Source organism: Melitaea cinxia, chromosome 7, assembly GCF_905220565.1.
Source record: "Melitaea cinxia chromosome 7, ilMelCinx1.1, whole genome shotgun sequence".
In the NCBI taxonomy this organism is placed as follows: Eukaryota; Metazoa; Arthropoda; class Insecta; order Lepidoptera; family Nymphalidae; genus Melitaea; species Melitaea cinxia.
The window spans coordinates 14665217-14692111 of NC_059400.1; the positions used below are offsets into that span (position 1 = coordinate 14665217).

Consider the following 26895-nt stretch of genomic DNA (forward strand, 5'->3'; position numbering starts at 1 on the left):
ATGGCTAGTGGAAATAACACTATGAGCAAGGCAAGTACAAATACCGTCCGATTTTGTGTATTAACAATTTTTTATCGTTGTATTTTTATATAAAAGTGCTGTGTGGCTACGGCACTAAATAATTATGCCACCCCCTCTCTTCCCGTGGGTGTCGTAAGAGGCGACTAAGGGATAACAAGGTTCCACAACCACCTTGGAACTTAAGAAGCCGACCGATGGCGGGATAACCATCCAACTGCTGGCTTTGAAATACACAGGCCGAAGACGGGCAGCAGCGTCTTCGGTGCGACAAAGCCAGTACTGCGGTCACCAACCCGCCTGCCCAGCGTGGTGACTATGGGCAAAACACATGAGTTCACGTTATTTTTGGCGTCAACTTGTGGAGGCCTATGTCCAGCAGTGGACTGTATAGGCTGTAATAATTGATGATGATTGATTATATAAAAGTATAATCTAAGTATAAAGTAATTTATTCTAAATCTCTTTTTTAATTTTTTTATAACATTATTTATGTTTTAAGTTTTAATTTTATTATAGGTAAGTATAACAATTTATCAATTTAAAAAATAATTAGAACTATCATTCCAGCCTATTGCAGTCCACTGCTGGACATAGGCCTCCACAATTTCAGGCCAAAAATGCGTGAACTCATGTGTGTTGCCCATAGTCACCACGCTGGGCAGGCGAGTTCATGACCGCAGGGCTGGCTTTGTCGCACCGAATTTAATTTATAATTTAAAATTAGAACTAAGATACACCGAAATACATACTGAATTTTTAAAGTTCAATATGCTTATAGCACTCAGTTCTTTCTAGGAAATCGCTCTTTTACTTACGATTTCTACGAATTTTATATTATTAATATATCAATGCTGATTAAAGGGGTTGTTGTGTATTACAAAAATATTGGAGTTCTTCCAACATCATGCTGCGGTAAAAATTTAAAATAGGTAAGTAATCTGTCAATTACGATATTTCAAATTATAAGTAAACATTGGCCATTAAATGGAATACCAATAAACATCGAAATCGGGGTCGGTATATATATATATATGGTACTAGAAGACCCCCCAAACGTTGTTTTGCCATATCTGAATATTATTAAACCCCTTAATACCCCGCCCCTTTGTAACTTAGGGGTATAAAAAATAAGTATTAGCCGATTCTCAGACCTACCCAATATAGACACAAAATTTCATAAAAATCTGTCCAGCCGTTTCGGAGGAATATGTTATCTAACATTGTGACAATTCTCGAATTTTATATATAGAAGATTAAGATAATTTACATTTTAGAATTGTCAATTAAATAATTTGTAAAATAACGATTAAAAAGTGATTTAAAGCCTACTTGAATAAAGTAAAAATTTTGATTTTGATCCTTAATGAATGATAAATGTTTGAATTAGGTACGTTCTTGTTTTTATCATTCAATTTGGTTTAATAATCCATTGACAAGCCCTTAATTATTAATACACGTTAATTCTATTTGAAAATAAGCATTGTTACTGGTATATTTTCATATCTATAAAAGTTGTATAAAATCGAATTATACGTTTTATCTTTAACAAATTTCATAATTTAAATGTATAATCCTTTATAACTCAATCTACTTTTAATTAAAACGAATGACAAATAGAGATACAATCAAATTTTTATGTAATCAGAGATTCAAAGTAGATCGTTTGTGAATTGTGACGAATTTGTTTTAAAAACGTTATCTATGTCCAGCTTAAATATTAATTAGATTGCTAGGCTACATTTTACATTAAATGTTAATGTTTAAATGATTCATGAAAAAGATATGTATTCAAAAATGTTTATATGATATGTTTGATATGATATTCAAAAATGTTTAGAATTCCTAATGTGTGGGTAACACAAAAATAAAAAATCGTACATATTAAGATATGTAAATTTAGCGGCACTGTATTTCGTGCAAGTATAATATATTACCAATTTTATGATAAAACACAGTTTTTTTTAAAGAGTAACTGCGGAGTTTCGTATTGATTCTTCTCTGCAGAATCTACATTCCGAATCGGTGGTTATATCTTTACTTTTAACTATGATCAATTAATTAAAACAAATATAATTTTAATTTGTAAAATTAAAGGAATCCAGAAAGTTTAATTTTAAGTAATAAATAAAAACAACAAATATTACAGATGTTTTAGTTAAAACTCAGTAAACGTAACATTTTCACAAATATTTTTTATTTTTTTAATATTAATATAGTTATTTACAAATAGTTTTATGTTTGTAGGAACTTTTGATGGCATCCTGATATCTAGTGCGTTCATAGAATTGTATAATTTTAACAATACTGTATTTATTGATTTAATGATATATTTATTAATTTTCAAATCGTTTTGATTAATTTACGTTTATAAATGAATAACTTGTAATTTTATAGTTCAATTAGTAATTTAAAATTTAAACATATAATTTAACTAGGATATCCTTGCGATTTTTCACGATTATCACTCATGATTTTTCTGTAACGTCTTTTTGCAGTTTCCATATAAGAAAAAATGATATAAAAAAGAAACAAGAAAATAACGTTTGTAATTACTGTGACTATAAGTTCCTAAATACGATTTACAGCCTATAAGCCTTACGACTCATGATGCTTTGTTTTTTTTTTTTTTTCATTTATCGTTTTTTTACTGTTTAGGTGTAAATGGTTAAATAAATTTGTGCTTTAATTCTCAAAAAGTTGTTCTATTATTATCTGTACCCGTGTTTTAATGCCTAAACGATAGTCCGTAATATTGTTTGAATAACGGCAAAGTGAATTGATCTTACCGTCTTCATTGAACCCATCGCAATTGAAACTTAATTTGCATTTAAATTAAAATAATTATTCAATTGTTCGAAATGATAAGGTTCGCTGGAATCCTTTTAATTCTATCAAAGAACTTATGTTTCCACAAATGTAATTATAATTAAAATGGTAAAACTAATCATCTATTAAAAGCATTTATTTATTTTATTTTATTCGCTTTTTTAATTTTTATTCCATTATTATTTCTAAAGTTATTATATTAAGGTAAATGCAATAAATGGTGCTTAAAAAAAAATGGAATTCAAAATATGCACTAAATGTCGATTTTCTTCGCAGACAAAAGCCACGGGCATTCTGTCGGAAAATGGCAGTGGTAATGCTATAGAAGATACTCCTGAACGAAAAGGATGGGGTCGGCCGTTGGAATTCATATTGGCGTGTCTCGGATACGCCGTCGGTCTAGGCAATGTCTGGAGATTCCCTTACCTGTGTTACAGAAATGGCGGAGGTAGGGAACTATTATTCTCATATACTGGAGGCACTATTGTCTTAAGCGTCTCTACGATTGCTTAAATTTTTAGTAAATATTTCTGCGGTAAACATGACACGTTTATATAATATAAAACATGCTTACCTTAGTTACTATTCTAAGAAAATCTTTATTAGATTGTTGCGAAATGCTTTAGACGATGACAAAAAAGTAAGACAATTTTTGACTTTTAATTCTATTTAGTATAGATTTGTAATTCAAATATTACAATATCGTTACAAACACTAATTACCTTTGACGTAGATTCAACGTATTAGCAGCCAGTGATTCTGTCTCATTTACTTGATGTCATGATTCTATTAATAAAATAGTAACATTAACAAATATCGTATACTTGACAATTTTTAATGTAACCCATACTGTGGGTAGACATAAGTAAAAAATAATAAGGAAGATAAGAATAGTTTATATAAAAGGTTATAAAGGAGAATAAGAGAAGAAAATGTTTTTTAAGAAATTAAATTTTTTAAAGTTTTATTACATTTCTTTAAAAAAAAAATCGAAATAAAATATTTTTCCACGCTTCCTTACAAAAGGCTAACAAAATTTGCACTTCGGCGCGTCAAAGAAAATGCAATTTACGCATTACAAAGCTCATTTTCAGCTTCATGTGTTAACGCGAACTTCGCTTTGAAATATTTTCTCCCTTTTGAAATATATTTATTTATTGGTCCACCAACGTTTATTCACATCAATAGATACAAAAAATACATAAACAGAGCTTAATGGTCCTCATTGGTACTCAAATTATTATAAACTTTTACTGCTGCACTATAAACGGTGAATTCCTGAGAAAAATCTTGTAGTACTAGATCGTTCAATAAGTCCCGAGACTAACCTGGAAATGGCGCATATATTAAAAACTCTTTTGATTTTTAAAAAGTACTGGCTATCAATACAAGAATATGTGTCAAATTTTAAAAAATGGAACAATAAAATTATTGATTTTGAAACATTTAAGTGACGCTACGGTTGTAATTTCGATACAATGGAAAAAAACGAGTTTCGCGTGTTGATAAAACATTGTTTTTTAATGGGAAAAAATACCGTTGAAGCACAGCAATGGCTTATAAAATGTTATGCAGGATCAGCTCCCTCTAAAGCAACCATTTGTCGGTGGTATGCCGACTTCAAACGCGGTCGCATGGACACCAATGATGGGGAACGCTCAGGTCGTCCAAATGAAGCAGTGACTCAACAAAATATTAACCAAGTCCTCAAAATCGTATTGGAAGATCGGAAGGTAAAAGTGCGAGAGATAGCCGAGATAGTGAAGATTTCAGCTGGTAGTGTTTTCACTATTTTACATAAAAATTTGGCCATGAAAAAGCTTTTTTCTAAGTGGGTGCCGCGTTTGCTTACAACTAATCAAAAGGAACAACGTATCAATGATTCAGAGCGATGTTTGGCGCCGATGAATCATAATAAAAAGGATTTTTTACGTCGGTATGTAACAATGGATGAAACCTGGATATACCATTTCACTCCGGAATCCAATCGGCAGGCAGCGGAGTGGAGAGCGGCTGGTGAAAGCCGCCCGAAGCGTCCAAAGACTCAGAAATCGGCCGGTAAGGTTATGGCGTCTATATTTTGGGATGCGCATGGAATACTTTTCATCGACTACCTTGAAAAGGGGCAAAATATAAATAGTGACTATTACATGTGCTTATTGGAGCGATTGAAGTAAGAAATTGCGGATAAACGGCCTCACATGAACAAAAAGAAAGTGGTGTTTCACCAGGACAACGCGCCTTGTCACAAGTCCGTGAGAACGATGGCCAAAATTAACGAATTGGGCTTCGAATTGCTTCCTCATCCCCCTTATTCGCCAGACTTGGCCCCTAGCGATTACTGGCTGTTTGCAGACCTCAAAAAAATGCTTCAGGGTAAGAAATTTGACTCAAATAGTGAAGTTATCGCAGCAACGGAGGCTTATTTTGAAGCCAAAGACAAATCGTTCTACACACATGGGATAGAAAAGTTAGAAAAGCGTTGGAGGGACTGTATCGCTCTTGGAGGAGACTATGTTGATGAATAAAAATTAATTTTATAAAAAAGGCCTTTTTTTAGTACTTAGTCTCGGGACTTATTGAACCACGTGTTAGTTACCTAAAAAGAATTTTCAAAGATATACAAAGACTTTTACATGACAAAAAATTTTTAGATGATGAAAAAGAAATTACATTATCATTTGATTTTAAAAGATATTACAGAGAAGAAAAAAAAAATATCTGCCACTCGTATAGAAACCTAAGTTTCAGTTGATTTTGAAGACATACGAAGCTTTACAACAATCCAGCACCCTTTTTTGAGCTGAAATAAAGTACAAATTTAGATACTACGATTGACAAGGACCTCAATATAGTTTTGTGTTTCAGGTGCATTTTTTATTCCGTTTTTGCTGATGTTGGTATTTGTTGGTCTTCCAATTTTCTACCTTGAACTATTTGTTGGACAATACACTGGATTAGGACCATTAAAAACATTTGGAGCCATTGCTCCGTTCTTTAGTGGAGTTGGCTACTGCACATTAGTTGTGATGACCATTGTACTAATTCAATTTATGGTTATCATCGCTTGGTCCAGTTTCTACACATTTATGTCAATTGGAGGAAATATAGATTGGGGATCGTGTAATAATACTTTCAATTCTATCAGTAAGTGTATTTTAATAAATACTCACATTTAAATATACATATTGTCATAAATAAATGCTTTACAATCAACGGCCAGCAGAAGAATAAAAAGTCTATCTAAAAATATAATAGTGACACCAGCGCCCAGACTCAATGAACATCTGTATTTAATATACAAATGTTTATCACGAGTAGCCAGTACTGTGACGTCTGAGCCAACCAGTCTGTATTTTTCTGATAGATCTTGAATATTTTTTTTTTGTAAATATGTATTTTTAACTTAATGTGTATAATTCTTGTATTTTTGTAAGAAAAAATAATAGTAAATCCATTCATTCTAATTGGATGTTTATAAAACGGGTGAGATCACAGTCAAGCGCTAGTCTATATATTAAAAAAAAAAAAAACAAAGCAGTAAACGAAGTACCCGCAGACCAAGCTTACTAGTTCCCCCAAAAATAAGAACCAAATTTGCAAAAAAAATAATACATTCGATGGAGCACAACTTTATAACAAATAACCATCCTATACAAACATGTAAACTCAGTTAATGGATTTAAATCTTAGCTATTAAAATATCTTTTGGGGAATACCCACTTATATAGAGATTAAAATATATAAAACGAATTAATTATATTCTATTCCGTTAACTAAGTACCTACTTATAAGGCGAATACTTGTATCATTACATTTAATATGTTGTTCTCATGTAAGTGAATTTATCTTTTTAAGAATAAAATTTTTTAAAGGAACTAACCTAATATTGAAACTAATTCAATAAATTTCCTAACAGATTGTTTCAGTGGTTCCTACGACCAAAAATGCAGGGAGAATAATACAGGGGATGCTACAGATCTTACATTCTATATGAGACATTGTATGAGCATTGGCAATATATGTGAAATTACAGGATACCAACCTTATGACGGAAACTATTGCTGGGATGGTAATGAAACCGTTCCTTGGTACACAAACGTGACAAGAATTTTAGCTTCAGAAGAATATTTTAAGTAAGTTTGAAGAGGTAAAGTTATCCGTCAACCCGCATTGGAGCAGCGTGGAGGATTAAGCTCTGATCCTTCTCCTGCATGGGGAAAGAGGCCTATGCCCAGTAGTGGGATATTACAGGCTGAAGCGAAGAGTTAAACGTCATCATCATCATTTTAGCCTACCACAGTCCACTGCTGGACATAGGCCTCCACAATTTCACGCTAAAAATGGCGTGAACTCATGTGTTTCCCCACGCTGGGCAGGCGGGTTGGTGACCGCAGGGCTGGCTTTATCGCACCGAAGACGCAGCTGCCCTTTGGCCTGTGTAAAGTTAAAGGTGAAAAAATGTATTTTTTTTTTATTAAATATTTTTGTTTGACCTTGCGCTGTGAAAACTGCGTTCATGGTTGTGACGTCAATATTCGTTTAAATTACACATGTAAATTGTATATAAGTTTTGCGGGTATTCTTTATGATGAACTTTTGTATGTAAGTCGTGCATTTTAAAGTGTAATGTCTTAACAGCATTTATGTGGGCCAGTTTATAGACAAATGGACTCCTATTTATGGGAGTTTTGGTTTTGGGGGTTGGGTGGGGGATAAGGGGGGAGGAGTGAGTTATCCTCTGGTACCACTCCTACCGTGTGAAACCCCTTGGTTATAGAGATATCGTGGTTAAAGTTTTGAGGCTAGGATTGTTTTACTTAGAGCTACCACAATACCTAAGGGCGTCGCGTCTCACTCCACCTTAGCTCCGGCGCTGCGGGAAGTACACTCATGTTCCGTTTCGCAACTTTTTATAAAACTAGTTATCAACAATCATTCTTTAAAAAAAAATTATTTTCTTATGTTTTGCGATTGTTGCTTTGTTTCGACGCACATCGCTATACGATTTTAGTTTTAAGTTTAATTTTATGTCTTCATATAAGTGAATATTGTATTCTTTTTGAGAATAAAGTTTCTTTAAACCCATAAATTTTTACCTTACTGTCCCTTTAGCAGAAGCCCTGATAGAGTATCAAAGATTAACAGAATTATGTTAACAAGTAAAAAATGATGTTATTATTCATACTGAAAACAATTCATTGTTAGAATAAATATCATTATTAATTTTCGTTTAAAAATTACTTAATTTAGTATTTTTGTTTTAGCGAAGAAGTTTTAGGACGAGGAGATGCTACTTGGGAGAAATGGGGAACAATCCAGTGGCACTTAGTTGGTTGTCTCGCATTTTCTTGGGCCATCGCCTTCCTATGTGTTATAAAGGTGAGTCTTTATTTTGTTTTTTTTTTTTTCCTATCATACTTTATAATGACCGTATATATAAATTATATTTTAATACCTTAATTAATTTTAATAAAAAAGTTATTAACGTATTGGTTTATTTCGTCCATATTAATAGCTGATTACTAGTTTACCACATAAAACTTTATACGTTTAAATTAAACAGCTTTAATTTGATGACGGATATTGGAATCGAAAAATAATATTAAAATACTAAATTCACTGAATAGAGTTAGCATTTAAATTCGTAATTCTGACAATTATTGAAATATTGGATTTTGTGTCGATATTACTCTTATTGTTTATTAGCTTAATACCGGAACAGTACAAGGATGGTGACGCCATCTTCCGAATGGTTAATACCTATTCATTTACGATTAGTCAGTCTATATATTTATTTTATAGGGTAGTTACCTAATAAATACTTTTATCATTCAAGTTTATGTTTCTAATAATTTTATAAGATAGTATTGATGACACAGTAGGAATACTGAATGAGACTTACAAATTGTTTGTTTTTAAAAATAATCGTTATTTTTATGTGAAGAATTACTTAATTTTAGGGGGTACAATCAGCAGGAAAGGTGGTCTACTTCACGGCACTGTTCCCGTATGTGATGCTGACAGCTTTAGTCATCAGAGGTGTTACATTAGATGGAGCGGTAGATGGGATACTGTTTTACTTGTCTCCAAAATGGGAAACATTATTGACAGCTCGAGTCTGGGGTGACGCGGCTTCGCAGGTAATAATTTATAATATGTAATGAATAAATATAGTTAACTAGCTGACCCGGCGAACTTCGTATCACCTAACAGTCGATTCTTTAATTTTTTTTTTTTTTTTTTTAGAATTTTTCTCCGTAAGAACCATCCTCGTACTTCAAGGAATATTTTAAAAAAAGAATTAGCGAAATCGGTCCAACCGTTCTCGAGTTTTGCGCTTAGCAACACATTCAGCGACTCATTTTTATATTATAGATGTGTTACATGAAATTTTTTTTCTAATTTTCTTTTATTGGATATTAGTAATAATTCTTACTTCTCAATTAATTAATTACTATTCATAGTTGTTTTCCCAAGAACAAATAATCTATTTTAGAGATAAGTTTGTCCTTATCTCCTTATTTCTTTATTTGAAAACTTTAAATATGTGTCCGTTTTAAATTCAGTTTTTAAGTATAATAATTACATCATGGAATGTAATTAAAATCATTAGATTTCTTTCTCCCTGAATTACTACGTTTATTAATTTTTTATTTAGTTATATTGCATACTACAAAAAAAGATAAGAAATTTATTTATTCACTAACACAGAAAAAATAAGATATTGTGTACAAAATGTTTCAAATAATGAAGTCGAATTAAACAAAGCGTTGTTTAATCTTGTTTCACGAAAGAGCTATTCTGTCACCCATTAAAACTTAGGAAAATTTGAACCAAGCATAAATCCTTCGACTGAATTTATCGATAACAATTTTGCCTTTCGTTCGCGTTATGCATAAATAAACACCTCGAAGCTAATTAAGTTGAAAATTCGTACAAATTGTGCGACGATTAATAAAAACTTCGAAATTAATTTGCACTGCTTTTATAAGGAATGTTTTCTTATATTTTTTCCATGAAGTTTTGCACTTAAGCTAATAGATGACTTTGATTGCTTTTTGTTTTAAATGACATAACATGCTTTTTGCATACTCCAACTGCAATGGCAGGAATTATCGATTAAAATATTTTCGTTAAAATTGACAAATTTGTTTACCTTTATGGTAGATAATTAATTATGGTAACTAAAGCTTTATCATTTCTTTCCAGATTTTATTGAAATACGGACACTCCGGGTTTTTTTAGTGTACACTTTCTTTAATCAAATCGAATTACCTTTTTGAGAACTAAAAAAATTTGCACGCATTGCGATAGGGTACAGTTTTTACATATTTAGTCAAAAATATATACATATTCAATTTTTTATTTTATTTTTAATTAGTTGTGAAACAAGCCCTTAAAAATTTCTATCTTTTAGTGTCTTTTACGTGTCAGTCAAGTCTGATACTTTTATAAGGAAACTGTGATGTGTTTCACGTACCGTTTATAAAAACTGTATAAAATTCTATTAGTAGCACACCAACTCTACTTTTCCTTGTCAACAGATCTTCTATTCTTTCGGTGTTGCCTGCGGCTCTCTAGTGACCTTGGCTTCCTATAACAAGTTCAATAATAACTGCCATACCGACGCAATAATCGTCAGCTTTACAAATTTCTTTACGTCACTTTACGCGGGCTTCGCTGTCTTTACCGTTCTCGGTTTCTTAGCTCTTCAGATGCAAGTCAGCATTGATGGTGAGTATTCTTTTTAAATTTTTTTCTGTGTTATTATTTATCACGTGTCATTAATATTTATTCATGTGGTTTTACTTTTTAATAAATGTTTGAAAGAGGTGAGACTATAGAAACGAATTCTCCTTAGTATTATTTTACCGTTTATTATATTAGGTTATATTTAAATTATTTTTCTACTGTTACAACAACACTACACACTATAAAACTATATAAATAATCAATAAGCCGTGTTTAAAACGGTAATACTTATATGTTTAAGAACGGTTAACTAACAACAAATAATGATAGAGTGATAAGATAAATTAAGAAGTATGAGTTCAAAAAGTAATCAGTAATAGATAAATAAAAAATACACGTACAAAGTCCAGTAAGAAAAAATATATTAGTAAATGAATTCATCAAAAATATATATCAATAAATTAATATCAAAATACACTAATACGTGAAATGATAAGATAAAGTTATCGTAAATGTAAAATATAGTGGTATAATCAGTTAATCATGCGAAGAAAGATACAGAATTCAGATACAGAAATTTTTTATGCTTTATTACGTTTTGATGCTATATTTTAGTCGCCATATATTATTTATTGTTATTTATGTTGTTATTTTTTTTTTTTATTTTGTTATTCCTTACTATAAGTATGTTCCTGTTCTCCTGCTGACTGTTTGTTTTTTATAACTTTTTTTTCAATGTTATTACTGTCCGTACTGCACTTTTTGTTGTCTACATATACACGGTGCTCACTGAAAATCAGTGTTGGGGCAACGATGTCTCAACAACACTGAGTCCAATTGGTGACATCATAATTTCATTTTTTTTAATTTATATTATTGTGTAAAACTTTGTAGTTTAGTATTAGGACTGAATTTTGTTGAATTTTATCTTACGTAAGCGGTGTTTTGTTACCAATAAAATTTATTTTATTATTTACTTTATTTTATCTAATTCAGGACAAACAACGATAACTAAATATCACTAAATATCACTATACTTACCGCATATATAAATAATTATTTAATAAATATAAGATTAAAGTACGTGTTTATTTACATATCTCTTTATTTAAAATTTTATATTTCATGCATAAGTGCAGACCTTTTTAGAAAACGAGATATTTTTTTAATACGCATTATTGCATACGCTAATTGCCATAGGAACAAAGAAAAGCTTAAATAAACATAACAAATCAATATAATGTATGTTATCAAAAGTTTTAAGAAAAGATTAATATAGATAACAATGTATAATATTTAATCCGATTTTTTATTGCCATTACAAATAACAATTATAAATTTAGATTAATATAGATAACAATGTATAATATTTAATCCGATTTTTTATTGCCATTACAAATAACAATGATAAATTGCTTTACTGTTACCATATTATTTTATTGTCAAACTGAAGACGCCATGTATAAAAGTACAATTAATTTAAGTCTCATTACCGTGCCAGGAATTTTAGTCATATTGTTAAGTAATTTTAAGTTTATTTAAAAAGAGCAACAAATATGAGAAAAAGTATTTTGTATATATTTGAAATATATAAATAATTATTTAAAAATAATTTTTGAGTTATGACACAACAAGCAACATCCTGCTCAGTATCTGGAGCAGCCTACCTGGGGAAGTACCTCAACCATAAGGCCAAAAGGGCATTGCTCTCAAGTAACATTGTGTTTTTGTGGTGAGTAAGGTAGCCTTAGCACTTGAGGAGGGTCAGAGATAAGGTGGAGAATTTGCTTGTAATGCTCCAGGTGTTGCAGGTGTCTTTAAGCTACTCTATTCGCTTACCATCAAGTGAACCGTGCGCTTGTTGGCTGACCTAGTCGTATAAAAAAATACGGCAATGGACAGTACTCACATATCTAAGTAAATTTCACAGTGCAAACTCCAAGCTAGCGCTACCAATTTTTCAAATAACTGAAACTGTTTGGTAACCTTTTCCGCTTTCTCATTGAAGGGAAACAAAAAGAAAGAGAGCTTCTGAAATACGCATATTCATCAAGTGATACTAAAGTGCTCAACGCTTTAACAGTTACGAATATACCACATTTACAAAATACAAAGATAAAACAACAAATATAACATGAAACTTTCATCAATATCTCACAAAAGGAATGCGCGGTTTCATTCCAATAAACTCCATATATTAAACAAAGGACGGGACGAAGCTAAATCTAATAAAACAAAACTGTTCTCAATTTAAATCTGTAACGAATCGGACACATCTTTTTAACCCTTTTTTTTAAGAATGAGTAGCTCGAGTTATTTTTTGGAATCCGTGATGAAACGATATAATTTTTTACGTAATAAATCAATTTTAGCTATAGTATCCATTTAAATGAATTGAAGCAAAAACTTTGTACCCCTTTTTACGATAATTGCGCGGACGTAGGAGTATGAAATCTCGCATACTTATAGTTTATATAGAAAAGGAGAGCGGAATGCTAATATTTTTTTAATTTATGCATAAAAATACATTAAAGCAATAAAAAAAAAAAAAAACATAACACTACCATATATTAGACGCACTCGCGTCAATCAAATTGTGAATAGATTATAGACTATAGATTAATATTGTTTGACTTTACTGAATATAAAACATAATAATTTTAAATTATTTATGGTCGAATTTCGACCACTAGGCGACTACTAGTAAACACTTATAGCGATAGCGATAGCGTTCGTAGTTATATTCTTTTTTTTTTTACGTAACAATCGCATCAACCCATAAAACTCGTGTGTACATTTTTGCTGCTGTGTTGGATTACGGTCAAATTATTTGAATCCAGTTCAATTTCAAAAGCTAAGAAATAATATTTCAATTATTTGATACTGAAAATCCCATTATTCTAGTAAAACTCGATTTAGGACATATCAACGTATACGAATATGATCGTTAATTGAAATTTACGTGGAATTACGATTCACTTTGAAATTACACATTTCCACTAATTATTTCCAACATTCCTAGCTAGAATATTAATTTTGTGAATAAATATTTGACAGTGCATTACTAAAAACGTGAGAAGGAAACCAAAACAGCATGGTCAATATATAACATGTTAATATATTTAATTAGAGTAATATCTATTGGTCAGACGAATTTAGTTTATTGAAATAAATTGGTGAAAATGACATTATAACACAAATCATCAGCAATTACATATCCAAGCAATCGTTTGTATTCAAAGCGACTTCTAGAAAACATACTGTTTCAACAGATTACAGAGAAAAGGAGGAGGTTACTCAATTCGACCGTCTATATATTTTCTTATGTATGTTCGGGGATAACTTCGTCGTTTATGAATCGATTTTGACAATTCTTTTTTTTTTTTTGGAAAGGAGATATCTCTGGTGTGGTACCATGATAAGGAAACCGGGATATAATGATGGGATCTTAAAGAAATCGAGGGAAACTCGAAAATCCGCATAACTTTTTACTGGGTGTACCGATTTTGATAATTTTTAATTTTATCATTTGGTCACATTTAAATTTCATTGAGATCTGATTACAACTTTTGTAGTAATCTTTGATAATGCGTATATACTTGACTAATTTTTCGTCTACCTACGTTGTATTACTTGTCGATATAATTGAAGTCGGTTTTTTTTTCGTTTGCCTGCAAACACAATTATTGGCGATTTCTGCTTTTAGAGATAAACACTTCATCCTGATATTTTATTTATACTACTTTGTTTCCATTACAACTATGTTTCAGTGAATTAACGCCTGTAAGATGAAAAAAAGTAAATATGTATAGTAGTTTTATTAAAAATAAGTTAGGTTATAAAACTGAGACAACAGCTTCATTGTAAAAGTAATCATTAAAGGTTAAGTATTCTAAAGTATACAACAAAAAATGTTGCTGTATTTGTGCATGTGAGAAGTTACACTTTATTAGCTAGCTAACGTCACGTTGCTAACTTCTTCTTCTTTAACTAGCTAACTTCAACGTGTCGGTTTTTTGGGACGGTGTGCGAGCGCATCGTAAAAAATTACTCTCATCATTTCTCTCTAACGCGCCAAAAGAATTATACAAAAAAAATATGACGACGGATTTAAAACGAACATATATTTATTAAAAATTTCGAAACAAAAAAAAACGTAAAAAATTTGACGTATATATGACTGTAGCCAAGTCTCGGCCATACACTTGTTTACAGAGGTTCGAGGGTTTGCATTGTATTGATCTGCTCGAGTTGATTAATCCACGGTCAGTGCATGGTGTATAAACAACTTTACATAAATCGACGGGCATTGCCTTCCCGTAACTACAACAAAAAACTAACATTTTTCAACTTCATACCCTTCAAATATGTATTCACGTTTTGTTTGCGATGCTCGATTTTTAATTGATCCTTGTGACAGTTTATTCTTTTTAATGGACTGAATTTTTCCAAAAAAGTCGTTTTAGTTTTTCTTCTATACACATTTTTTTTTATACGTTTGAAGGCGCTCATCACTATAATAAACCCTCTAGATATAAGAAATTCTAAGACGACAATAACTTTTAAAAAGCTTTTAAAATTTTATATTCTAAATAAACAAATAAAATAAAAAAAAATATAAAAAAAGAAATAATATATAATTAAAATAAAAAATAGATATTAAAGAAACAAATATTAATAACCACTACATACTAAATAATTACGCAATAATAATATACACAAAATTAATATATCTTTAAAGTACACACATGCCACATCCAGTTTCGCATAGTCTAAGGAATCTTTAAACATAATATTCATTTGTAAACAAACTTTATGTAACTACCTCCAATATTTTTTACATTTTTTGATTGTACGTAGCTACCTACTTTTTATGTTTTATGTTTAAACTTTAATTGTTTCTTATGAAAGTGAATTGTATTATTCTTATAAGAAATAAAATTCTCAAACCTATGTTAGAAGTATGAAATATACTAGCGGTACACAAAACCTATATTTCGAAACAAAGACGTAATCTATACAAATATTATAAAGCTAAAGAGTTTGTTTGTTTGTTTGCTTGAACGCGCTAATCTCAAGAACCGATTAAAAAAATGAAGGTCCGATTTAAAATATTCTTTCAGTGTTCATCATCACGCTAAGACCGGAATAGGAACGGAGCACCAGTGAAGAATGTTTCTAAATCGGTTTTTTTTTCCTTTTGAGAGCTTCCGCTGCGTGCGCTGCGTAAAAAGTTAAAATTTCGCAACTTCTACGTAAACTAAGTCGCGGGCTGAAGTTAGCGTTAGCCCGAAGTAACTACTAAAAGCAGACGAAGTCGCGGGCAGAAGCTAGTATAATACATTTTTTGTGGGATTCGTTTTAGCAACAAACATCACGATGCAAGTATGTGGTGTTTTTTTTTTGTTATTGGCTTTCCTGTTAAAATAGTATAAACAATGTTTTACTAAAATAACATAATTTAAAAAAATGAAATAGGAGATTACTTAGTTCCACAGTAAAACAAAATTACGAACTTTAATTTTTTTTTATTAAGCTTAAAGCTGAACCCATTCGAAATCGATGCAACGTCGGTCAAAATTCTCAACTACTGAAACTGAAATTTTTCGCAATCGCTAAAACTCGTTTTATTTCTAAGACTCACTGATTCTAAATTGAATCTAAGTTTTTTAATAAATTTTGTACCGCTTCAAACCCTTCTAAATATAAAAGAATAATTTTGAAATGGGAATATCTACAAGTCACTGGTATTCTCATTGTGTAAATCGAAACACACTATTTAAATTTATAATAATATTGCCCACGCTAATAAAGCTGAGTGGCGTATTTGTTTGAGTCTACTGCCATGTTTACCAAAGTTCTCGTACCCGTTTTGTTGATAACTCAATGTGTATAAAACTATAACTCTAGTATTGTGATTCTCCAGATAAGTTTCCATATTCAAAATGTTTTCAAATATTTTTTCTTTGGTTGTATCTTTAGAACCAATATATCTTAAGCGAGCAGTACTAGCGGCCACAAAGAATTTTATACTATCACATTTTATTTTCGTGAACTTAGCGATTTATTATTTTATTTATTTATTTATTTTTTGTAGAAACATTGTCCTGAAAATAACAAAAACAAAAAAATTGGTGCAGTCAAGCTATGCGCATACATACATTTCGACGATTATTAATTAATTTTTATGTATACAGATAAATTATATGTTATGTAACTAATTAAATATTTTATTATAACTAAGAAAAATCTTATTTTTATTTTACATTGTATCATAATCTGTAATTTACATTAAATTTTGTTTGAAAACACTATTCAGCTAATTAGAATACGTTGTTGAGTTTGTAATTTTATACCTAAGACTTACATAATTCGTTATACAACGTCGGTTTCTGTCTCATATACATTTTACATTCAACATTTGAACGTAATGCTAACTCATTTGAATCTCGAAACAGCGGTAATGGATTGATCAAATAATAGGGTATAAACAGATCGGGACTATATCTCAATTCGACAACGTTTGCTCAAGTAAATTCAATTTTGAATCACCGCTATCGCAAATTTCCTAAGCGATAACACGTGACTGTTCCTAAAGTTACTGTTTGATTGATTTGAAATAGATCAGTGATTACAAACATGAGTATGTAATGTAACTTTATCATTTTTTTTAAATATCTTATAACATTTACACACCGTCGTCTGTTATTATAGCAAGCATCTTCATGTTTGTGTTATGTAAATACAAATACTACACCCAGGCTCATGTGGAAATCTAGCCCGAAACCCGTGGTGTAGTAGTCATTTTTACATGTTTTAAACTTATGTCTAGAATAGGAAATATTTAACTAATATTGTAAATATCTTTATGTTTTTATTTCGATAATGCAATGAAATCTAGGAAAGTAAACACCTGATAAGAATTCAATTAAATAAAAAATAAAAAAACAATAAATCCGAAAATTCGAATCAATATTTTTCCTAAATATTCGCGGTATTATAGCATTAGAAAAATATGACACTATCACTATATTGTGTTTACTTATAACTTGTTATTCAAAAAATAATATCAGTAATCAACATTGATAAAACGTATATATTAACTGTCGTTAATCTCTTGTAACTCTAGCACTCGATATGTTTCATAATAACGTCGCTACACACAATTTTACAAACTATACACACGGCTAATATCGTAATAAAGCTTCAAATAATGTAGTTTATCACAAAGCATATGTATAGTTCGATGATAAACAAAATAAAACTGTTATTAAGTCCAATACGTATTCCTAATTTATTAGTTTCATATATTTTATATGTACTGTACTTATTGTAGTCCTTATGGGTCTCCCCATCGTTCCTCGGAGAGCACGTTAAGCCGTCGGTCCCGGTTGTTACCATAAATACCTGGTAGCGATTGCTATTCATAGTAGGGAACATATCCGCTAACCCGTATCTTACCTTACCCATATTTTTGACTTTCGTTAAGAGTGTGTAATAGAAATAAATATTATTATTTATTTATTTTTTTAATTTAATTTCATTTCATTTCATATTTAAACATTTTCCTAAATGTATTTCTTGTAAAAAATATTACGAAAAAAGATTTAAAGTTATACTGTTTGTCATTAGATGTGGCGCGAGATGGAGTTGGGCTAGCATTCGTTGTGTACCCTGAAGCGCTACTTCTGATGCCTGTACCACAACTTTGGTCAATCCTTTTCTTCTTTATGTTATTTGTTCTTGGCATGGGAAGTCAATTTGCTGGCATCGAAACCATTAACACCTCTATTGTCGATCAATGGCCACGTCTCAGGAAAAGGTATTGGTTGGTAAGTAATTTAATACGTTTTTAACTAGTTTCAGAAGATAACCAAATGGCAAACAGTGTGGTATGAATTAATAAATTCAATATCATTAATATTGGTAAATATGATATTTTTAAATATTAAAAAAAAAAAACTTTTTGTAACACAGAACTTTATAAAATACAAGTGCATTTATTAAAAAAAAATCTATGTTATATCAATAATATTTAATAACAAAAGTAATAAATTGATAGTCGATGGCTTAAAATTATTTGTATTCTAAATTTAAATGATAAATAATTTCTTTCGTACAGATTATACATTATTTTTCAATAAAATATCGTTTTTAAATAACATTATTAAAACAGATCGGAGGAGAAAATCTTTCTTTGACAGTAACATCTGACCTTATCTTGCTTGAAATCCCTTTTCGCCCATAAATCCTTACCGATTTCAGATAAAAACCTGACGTATGAAATAAAAGTTCTTAAGATGTATTTGATCATTCAGTAATATTTTTGAACAGAGAAAATCAAAATTTAATCTTTGTTGCCAAACTGATTCTAATTATATTACAAAAATATTTATTTGGTTATAAGTCGCATATTCATAGTACATTGGATTGTTGTATGATCAGTTACTTCGAAAACTAACTAGTAATTATAACATATAATTTTCAAGTAATTATTTAGTAATCATTTATTTTAAATGCTCGATATAATTCACATCACATTAATATGATTATGATTACATACTTATTGTAACGATTGTGACGGTACCATAGTATAATTTGTTTAATGAAGCATTATTATTATTATTAACACATGTGTACAGACGTCGTTTATCATATTATTATCATTTTTTGTAATATCTCACTGCTGGGCATAGGCCTCTTTCCTCATGTAGGAGAAATATTTCTTCATTTTTCATTATAATTATGTACCTATACTTATATTTACATTATGATTATTATTTCTTTATTTTTATTTTTTTACTTTTATCTTGTTTTTTATTATTTTATAGAAACAATAATATATATGTTTTTTTTTCTCTACTGACATTATTCCATTTTTAAAATCTACACCATAATCCGAATATAACCTACCTTGTGAATTCGAAATCTTTATTTAAATACGTTCTTTGATTTGAGAGGAGAGTACGAGTATACTGTATCGACGGGATGAACATTAAATGTTTGACAGTTACGAAACCCATGAACATTTTGTTTTTAATCGTTATTCTGCTATTCTGAACATAGACTGGTACAACAAATCAAAAACCACGAAAATCGATACAGCCGTTTTCCAGTCAAAGTGTTCGAACAAACCCGACTTTGTTTTATATATTAAAAGATAATGATTCATTAACCGTTGAAAAGTGGAGAATATAATTTATTTATTCTTACCAGGTAACCGCCGGTACCTGTTTCAGTTGTTTCCTCCTCGGGTTACCAATGTGCTTCAGTGGAGGGATATATTTGTTTACACTATTGGATTGGAACACTGCATCGTGGGCCATTCTAATTATTGGCATGGCTGAGGTAAGTTTCACTTCGTTATTGTTAAAAACTTAACTAAAATGACTGTACGCGGGAATTAGATATAAATTATAATAATTAATATTTAGCATTCCGTGTATATTTACACTTAATAGTAGATATCGATTATTGACAGTACTTATTTGGCTGAACTGACTGACTGACTGACTGACTGACTGTCTGACTGACACTACTGTTTTGGTTAACTTGTTCCAAAATAAATTTGAATTTATTGTTTGATCTTATAATATCAATATTAAAAAATTGGGCGTTTTACAACTCGTTAACTTGAGGAAACAAGGTATTAAAATATTAAAGCCTTTTCCAAAAGTGTACTCTCTCCAACACAAAAAAGAATTTTTCAAAACCAGTAGATAGTTCTTGAAATTAGCGCGTTCAAATAAACAAGCTCTTCTGCTTATTAACCGACTTCAAGAAAAGTAGGAGGTTATATATATTTAATGTATGTTCGGGTATAACTTCGTCGTTTATGAACCGATTTTGATTATTCTTTTTTTTTTTTGTTGGAAAGGAGATATCCCCGGTGTGGTACCATGATAAGGAAACTAGAATCTGATGAAGGGTTCCTAGAGAAATCGAGGGAAACTCTCGAAAATCTGCATAATTTTTTACTGGGTGTACCGTTTGTAATGATTTTTAATTTAATCGAACCCGATATTTATCATGTGGTCACATTTAAATTTCATCGAGATCTGATTACAACTTTTGGAGTAATCTTTGATAATGCGTACTTGCTTGACTATTTTTTCGTCTACCTACGTTGTATTTCTTGTCGTTACAATTAAAGTCGGTTTTTTTTTCGTTTGCCTGCAAACACATTTTTATTCATAATATTAGTATACATATTTTCATCTTCCTAATGTACATAAAATAAAAACACCTGCAAAAATAAATTACAGTGCATTCCTTAAAACTGGAAGCTTGCGAATTAAATTATAAAACTGTCCCGTTTAAATAATTTCAAGACAATCTTTCCGAGTTGAACTCGTAAAGTATTTCTCTCCGTCCGTTGCTCCCCAATCTTTTTAGACAGAATCCAATGAATATTAATTTATTCTTATCAACATCACCGCTGAGTCTTCCTGTGACGTGCATTTCAGTATCATCCCAAATGATATTGTAGAGATGAATGAACTTATTTAAATTAACCAATTTAAAAAGGAAATTTAGTTTCAAATTTAATATTTTGTTTGTTTAGTAAATAAAAATTACCATTTTTTTTCATGTCTTAATCATGCATGATCACGTAAATATGAAACAATGTTGGCTCTTATCAATATATCATTAAAGTCGAATAAAAAAATTAAGTCTGTCATCAATACTAATATTATAAAGCTGATAAGTTTGTTTGCTTGTTTAAGCACGCTAATCTCACGAAGTATCTATCGGTTTGAATTGAAAAATGATTTTGTGTAAGAAATCATTATTGAGGAAAGCTATAGCCAATTTTTTTCTTATCATAAACGCGTGTGACCACAGGGTAAATAAACTGTAATTATAAACAAGTTTCACCTAGACACGAGTACATACGTTACTGTAGTCATGTTGTATAAATAATAAACTCACGACAAACAGTACTATACTTACCAAATATCTTTAAGAACACTTCTGCTTCGACTTAAGCAACATACAAAGCCAATATTATCTTACCAGGAACAAGTTTTGCTAAACTTGTCTAATCTTACAGGCCACATCGGTGTCCTGGAGCTACGGTATTAACCGCGCTATGCGGGACTTGGCTTCTATGGATATGAAACTCAATGTAGTACTTCGGTATTACTGGAAATTCGTCTGGACATTGACCGTGCCTGTGGCGAGTATTGTAAGTATTATCGTTTTCGCGTCACTAAACATGTTTCTTATTGGGTCTGCTTTTAAATGGTGTATCATAAATATTTAGACCATAAATACGTTTTGGGTATACTCAAAGAACAATTATATTACTTAAGAAAGCCTATTTTCTGATTCTGCCACATAACTATATTAATCTATAAATATGCAAATAAGCATTTCTACATTTTATCAAACTATTGCACTTACTAAACATACTGCCAGAGATAAAGACTCTTTCATTAATTAATTTTGCAAACGTAAAAAAGAGGATTACACTAAGTTATTTAAAAGGGTTTATTATAGAACATAATTTCAGAAAAAGACAAATTATATAGGATTAAACTCTGAATTTACGTATGCAAGTAAAGATGAAATATACGTCCGATTTTGAAAGTTGTTGTTGCTTTCATTCAAAATATGATAAATTATTCCATGCAGCATTCGTCTACCCTGAATGAAGCTTAAGGATCAGACTCGTGCACTAATTTTAAAGCAAACGATATGAAATTATTACAGTGAATATGGGATCCATTTTTTTTTTTTCATTTAGCTATCTGTGATATAATACATAAAATCGGTGAGACATTAAGTCATCAGTATCTGAAAAACTGCTACAAGCAAAAAAATAAAATTTGGCATAGAGGTAGTTTATAGTTAGAAGACGTCCAACAAGAATAGATTTCGTAACAGAGTCCCACTAAAGAGATCTAAATGCCCAAAAATTTTTATAAAAGAACTATATTATTGTGTTAAAATGTTAAAATTTGGCAGAGATATACTTAATAGTAAAAAGAGCAAACGAGACAGACATACAAAATCAAACAGTGTTGTGTTCATCTCTCAGTGTTTTAAGATGCTCAAATAATTATTACTTTAAATTCAGTGACTCACTCACGGAAAAAAATATATATAAATCACAAATTGAAGTTATTGATACTGGACGACGTAGATAACTATATAAAATATTGGAAATATAAATAAGCTTTATGCATTTGTACTGCTTTGTTTGAAATATCATTTTCATTACTTAAAATTTTTTTTGCTTAGTACTCCGATATATAAAATTTAAGATAAAGTAAAGGAAAATTTCACTATGCACTTAACTCTAATTTTTTAACTACAAAAAACGAATTCGAATAAAAATATATAAATAACTAGTGGACCCGGCTTCGCACGGGTGTAATGCTGATACTAAATATACTACAGAATGTCTTTATTTATAGTATGAAGCTAGCTTATAGCATGGTTATTAACATAACAACAACATTCAAATATGCGTCGTTAGATTACACGTTGTTGCGTTGAAGAAATAAAGTTTCACTGTTCGTTACCCGTAGGTGATAGCGTGATAATTTGTAGCCTATATGTTGACCCGACTTCTTAATTAATATTCGTGCCAAATTTGAAGTAAATCCATGCAGTACTTTTTGAGTTTATCCCCGACATACATGCAGACAAACAGACAACAGACAAAAATTCTAAAAACTATATTTTTGGCTTTGGTATTGATTGTAGATCACACCCCAAGTATTCTTTTAAAAAAATATTCAATGTATAGTTTTGATATTCCTACCATTTTATTATATGTATACTCGTAGATGTCCTTAACAAAATGTTTATTCAAATTCTATTTATTGTTAGAAATTTTGATAAACCAAAAAAAAAAAAAAATAATAAATTGGTATTAGAAATTGGTCTCTGTCTTTGCTTAAGTACTTGTTTATTTTTTTAAAGTTTTATTTATTTTAATTTCGATGTCTGCATCAAAGTTTATCTCTATTTAAAACTGACTTCAAAAAGGAGGACGTGCTCAATTCGAGTGTATCGTTTTGTTTTTCTGCTTTTTTATCATTTTATATACAAACTCTGGTGCATATCAAAATTGGTCATTTTTAAATTTTAGACACATCTGAAGAATGGTTTTGGCGTCATCCTTTATACTGCGTTTTTAATTGTCTAGGAATATATTAATGATGTTGCAGTTTTATTACTTGTCAATGCAAATGGAAGTCGGTTTTTTTTGTTGCAGAACAAACACAATTATGTATATCGTTATGTTACTATTGTTATACGTTATATTGTTTCATTTTGTAGGCAGTATTAATCTTCGTATTCACGGGTTGGACACGACCACAATACGAAGACTACGTATTCCCAATGTTCGCTGATGTGCTCGGCTGGTTAGTTGGCACATCGACATTGGTCTTCTTACCCGTTGGAGTGTGTTGGGCTTTATGGAAAGGATATGTGAGTATTTAGGATATTAATACGATTATTTCATTAAGGCAGAGAACAACTGGATATACCCCACTCAACATCTAAATCAAAACGTCGGGGGAAACTTAAGTAACCATAGTTACTTAGTTTGGAAATTTTTATAATTTAAATCAATTAAATCAAAGACTAAGATCAACTTGTTTAATATCCTGGTTTATCTACATAGGTAAATCTCGCGACAAGCTTTTATCTCATACCAATTTTGTAGTGACTTTATATGTTGCTAGTAAACATTTTGAAGGAAAAATTAATTTTATTCTTTTGAAGTATTTAAAATAAAAGCTTGCCTTTTAAGAAGTTTTTTACTTTGATTTTTTTTCTTTGTTATCGCTGAATAGATTCTTAGTCTGGTATTTTCAGCAAATCCTATAATTTGATACCCATAATGTAGGAAAGCATAAAAAACGTAGTCCGCCATCTTTCACCATATTGCATTTAGATTGACGTCACTTTATTTTACGAATTACACTCAACAAATTCTTTTACTTTATTACCATACATTGTTATCAAAAGTAAACATGTACACAAAATTTCAGCTCAATCGGTTGTATATGTATGCTTCATAATTGAGTCCCAAATTCCATACAAACATACATACATACATTGCAAGTTAAATAAAGCATTTAAAAAATAAAGTGTCATTATCGTATATTTTTTATATTTTTCCAAACTCACATGCACAGATTAATATTTTTTGTCAAATCACATAAAATCAATCATTTTCAATAAAGGCAATTTTCTCTTTGATTTTTATTTACTTCTAAAGCAAGTAGGTTTTACCAGCACACTTTTAATATAATTTTTAAACATTTTTACTATGGGATGAATCGACATAGATATTAAATGGTTTAAAATTTTATGAAAAACAGATTAACAGCACATGTTCATATACAGCCTTTCTTATAAATTGTAAAAAGTCCACTTTGTCCTGTGAAACGCCATTAATTATATTTTTACGTGCTATTTCATGAAAAATTCAGTTATCAAAGTATATTTGAAAGTTAATACAGTCTAACTTCTTTCTATTCTTAACTTTATCTATGACACGGATTGCGTATTACTTAGCAACCTAAACGTCTAGAGACATCATGTTTGTATCTATTTCTGGGCGAATGCCATGTTGTTTTATAGCGAAATTGTGCCAACATAAAAGATGAATAATAAATTTTTAACCTCAATATTTTAAACAAATAAAACACACAAATAAATAATCGAATTAATTATATCGTCTACCTCATTTGTATATATATAATAAACTATTCTATAATATACCAGCTGACCTCGCAAACGTTGTTTTGCCATATATTTTATTAACCTTCTCAATCCCCCGCCCTCATTATAAGTTATAACTTAGGGGAATGAAAAATAGACGGTGGCCGATTCTCAGACCACAATTTATATGCACACAAAATTTCATAATATTTTATTTAACCTCTTAACCCCCCCCCCCCCCCCCTATATATCTGCTGTAAGGTCTGCTGTACATACTTCCCCAGTTGGGCTGCTACAGATTTTGAGCAAGATTTTTCCTGCTGTGTTCCCCTATCTAAGTTAAATTAGCGCATATAAACAAATACACAAACTTTTCAGATTTATATAATGCTAAAAATACCCGTCCGAATAATTCGCACTGAATATGTAAAAATAATTCCGACCGTCAATCAAGTTGACGTTGTTTCAAAATTAAAGCCGTCATAATTATATGTATATAATTTTAATAATTAAGTTACAAAAACAAAAGCAATATTTTTTTTTTTGTGGATGCCCGTAGAGCAAGCAATAATCTATAAAATGATATATAATTTATGTGGACTATTTGAGAGGTATATTTCTAAAAAGGGAGGCAAACATCTTAACCTTTCCGTATTATGTTATATTATTATTTGTATTTTTGTATATATCGATGGCTCCTAAGTATACTGAGTCAACTAACAACTTTTGACAATTTCATTTTTTAAGATATTAATAACATTTACTTCATTTCCTATCTACCTATGTAACAAAAAAATAAAGTTATTAAAAGTAGAGTTGACTCAGTATACTTAGGAGCCATCGATATGTGAAGTCTTTCGACTATTGCAAGCTCCTTTCATATTTGCAGGGCGCGGACGTAGGTTATACTCGCACTCTTTACAATATTATGTAGGTAGTACTTAAAAAGATGGTGGGTCTGTTGTTTATAAATTCCTTTCTAATTGCGTATGAAAGCGCTAGTGTCGACATATGATTAGTATAGATTTATAGGTTTGCTCGCAAAAATTGTTGTATTTAATAGAAAACGTTTGGTTATTTTCATATCTATCTCGGCGGTAAGTACTCGGGCGCGGTAAAAACGATTTTTCCGCAAAAATCCGGATTTCGCCTGAATTTCAGGATAAAAAGTAATCTATATATTACGCCACAACTTCCTCTATTTTCTAGTGAAAGTCCCATAAAAATTGGTTCAGTAATTCTGCCGATTAGCCCGCACAAACAGAAAGATAGACAGACAGACAAAAACTTAAGATTAATTTGTTTGTATTTTAATATATTGTAAATATTTATATGCAATTGTAAAAACACAGTTATTTTGAAATCATAGATGGGCTCTTTAATTTCATTTTTATGTATAGATCAATATATTTTTTGTGTAATGTGAATTATTTGAAAGCCTTTTATTCATTTATTTTTAAATTTATTATACAACCTTTATATAATTAAATAATATTTGACTCTTTTTATTTACAGCGTGGTAAAGAGCTATTCACACCAACACCAGATTGGCAACCACAAGACAAGAAATTACAACCATTGATAGTTAGTGATGACATGAAATTCAACGGAACCGAAAACTCTGCATATGTCAAATAGATATTTATTTACTACAACTGTATTTAT

General features: G+C 30.4%; 1 protein-coding gene across 1 annotated transcript; it reads left to right on the forward strand.

The window, feature by feature from the left end:
• LOC123654895 (sodium- and chloride-dependent glycine transporter 1-like) lies at nt 1-26895 on the forward strand. The gene is made up of 12 exons (XM_045590753.1): nt 1-30; nt 3124-3295; nt 5716-5994; nt 6767-6983; nt 8115-8229; nt 8811-8990; nt 10395-10584; nt 18175-18374; nt 19759-19890; nt 21596-21730; nt 23836-23988; nt 26746-26895. Exons 1-12 carry the CDS (start codon nt 1-3, stop codon nt 26866-26868), a joined length of 1926 nt encoding a protein of 641 aa, XP_045446709.1. The 3' UTR covers nt 26869-26895.

What these genes read in the sequence shown, in the direction of transcription:
- LOC123654895 (XM_045590753.1), top strand. Translation starts at nt 1, where the DNA reads ATGGCTAGTGGAAATAACACTATGAGCAAG. An exon ending in GTGTTACAGAAATGGCGGAG is followed by an intron (nt 3,296 to 5,715) that starts GTAGGGAACTAT and finishes TTTGTGTTTCAG; the next exon opens with GTGCATTTTTTATTCCGTTT. An exon ending in TAATTATTGGCATGGCTGAG is followed by an intron (nt 19,891 to 21,595) that starts GTAAGTTTCACT and finishes CTAATCTTACAG; the next exon opens with GCCACATCGGTGTCCTGGAG.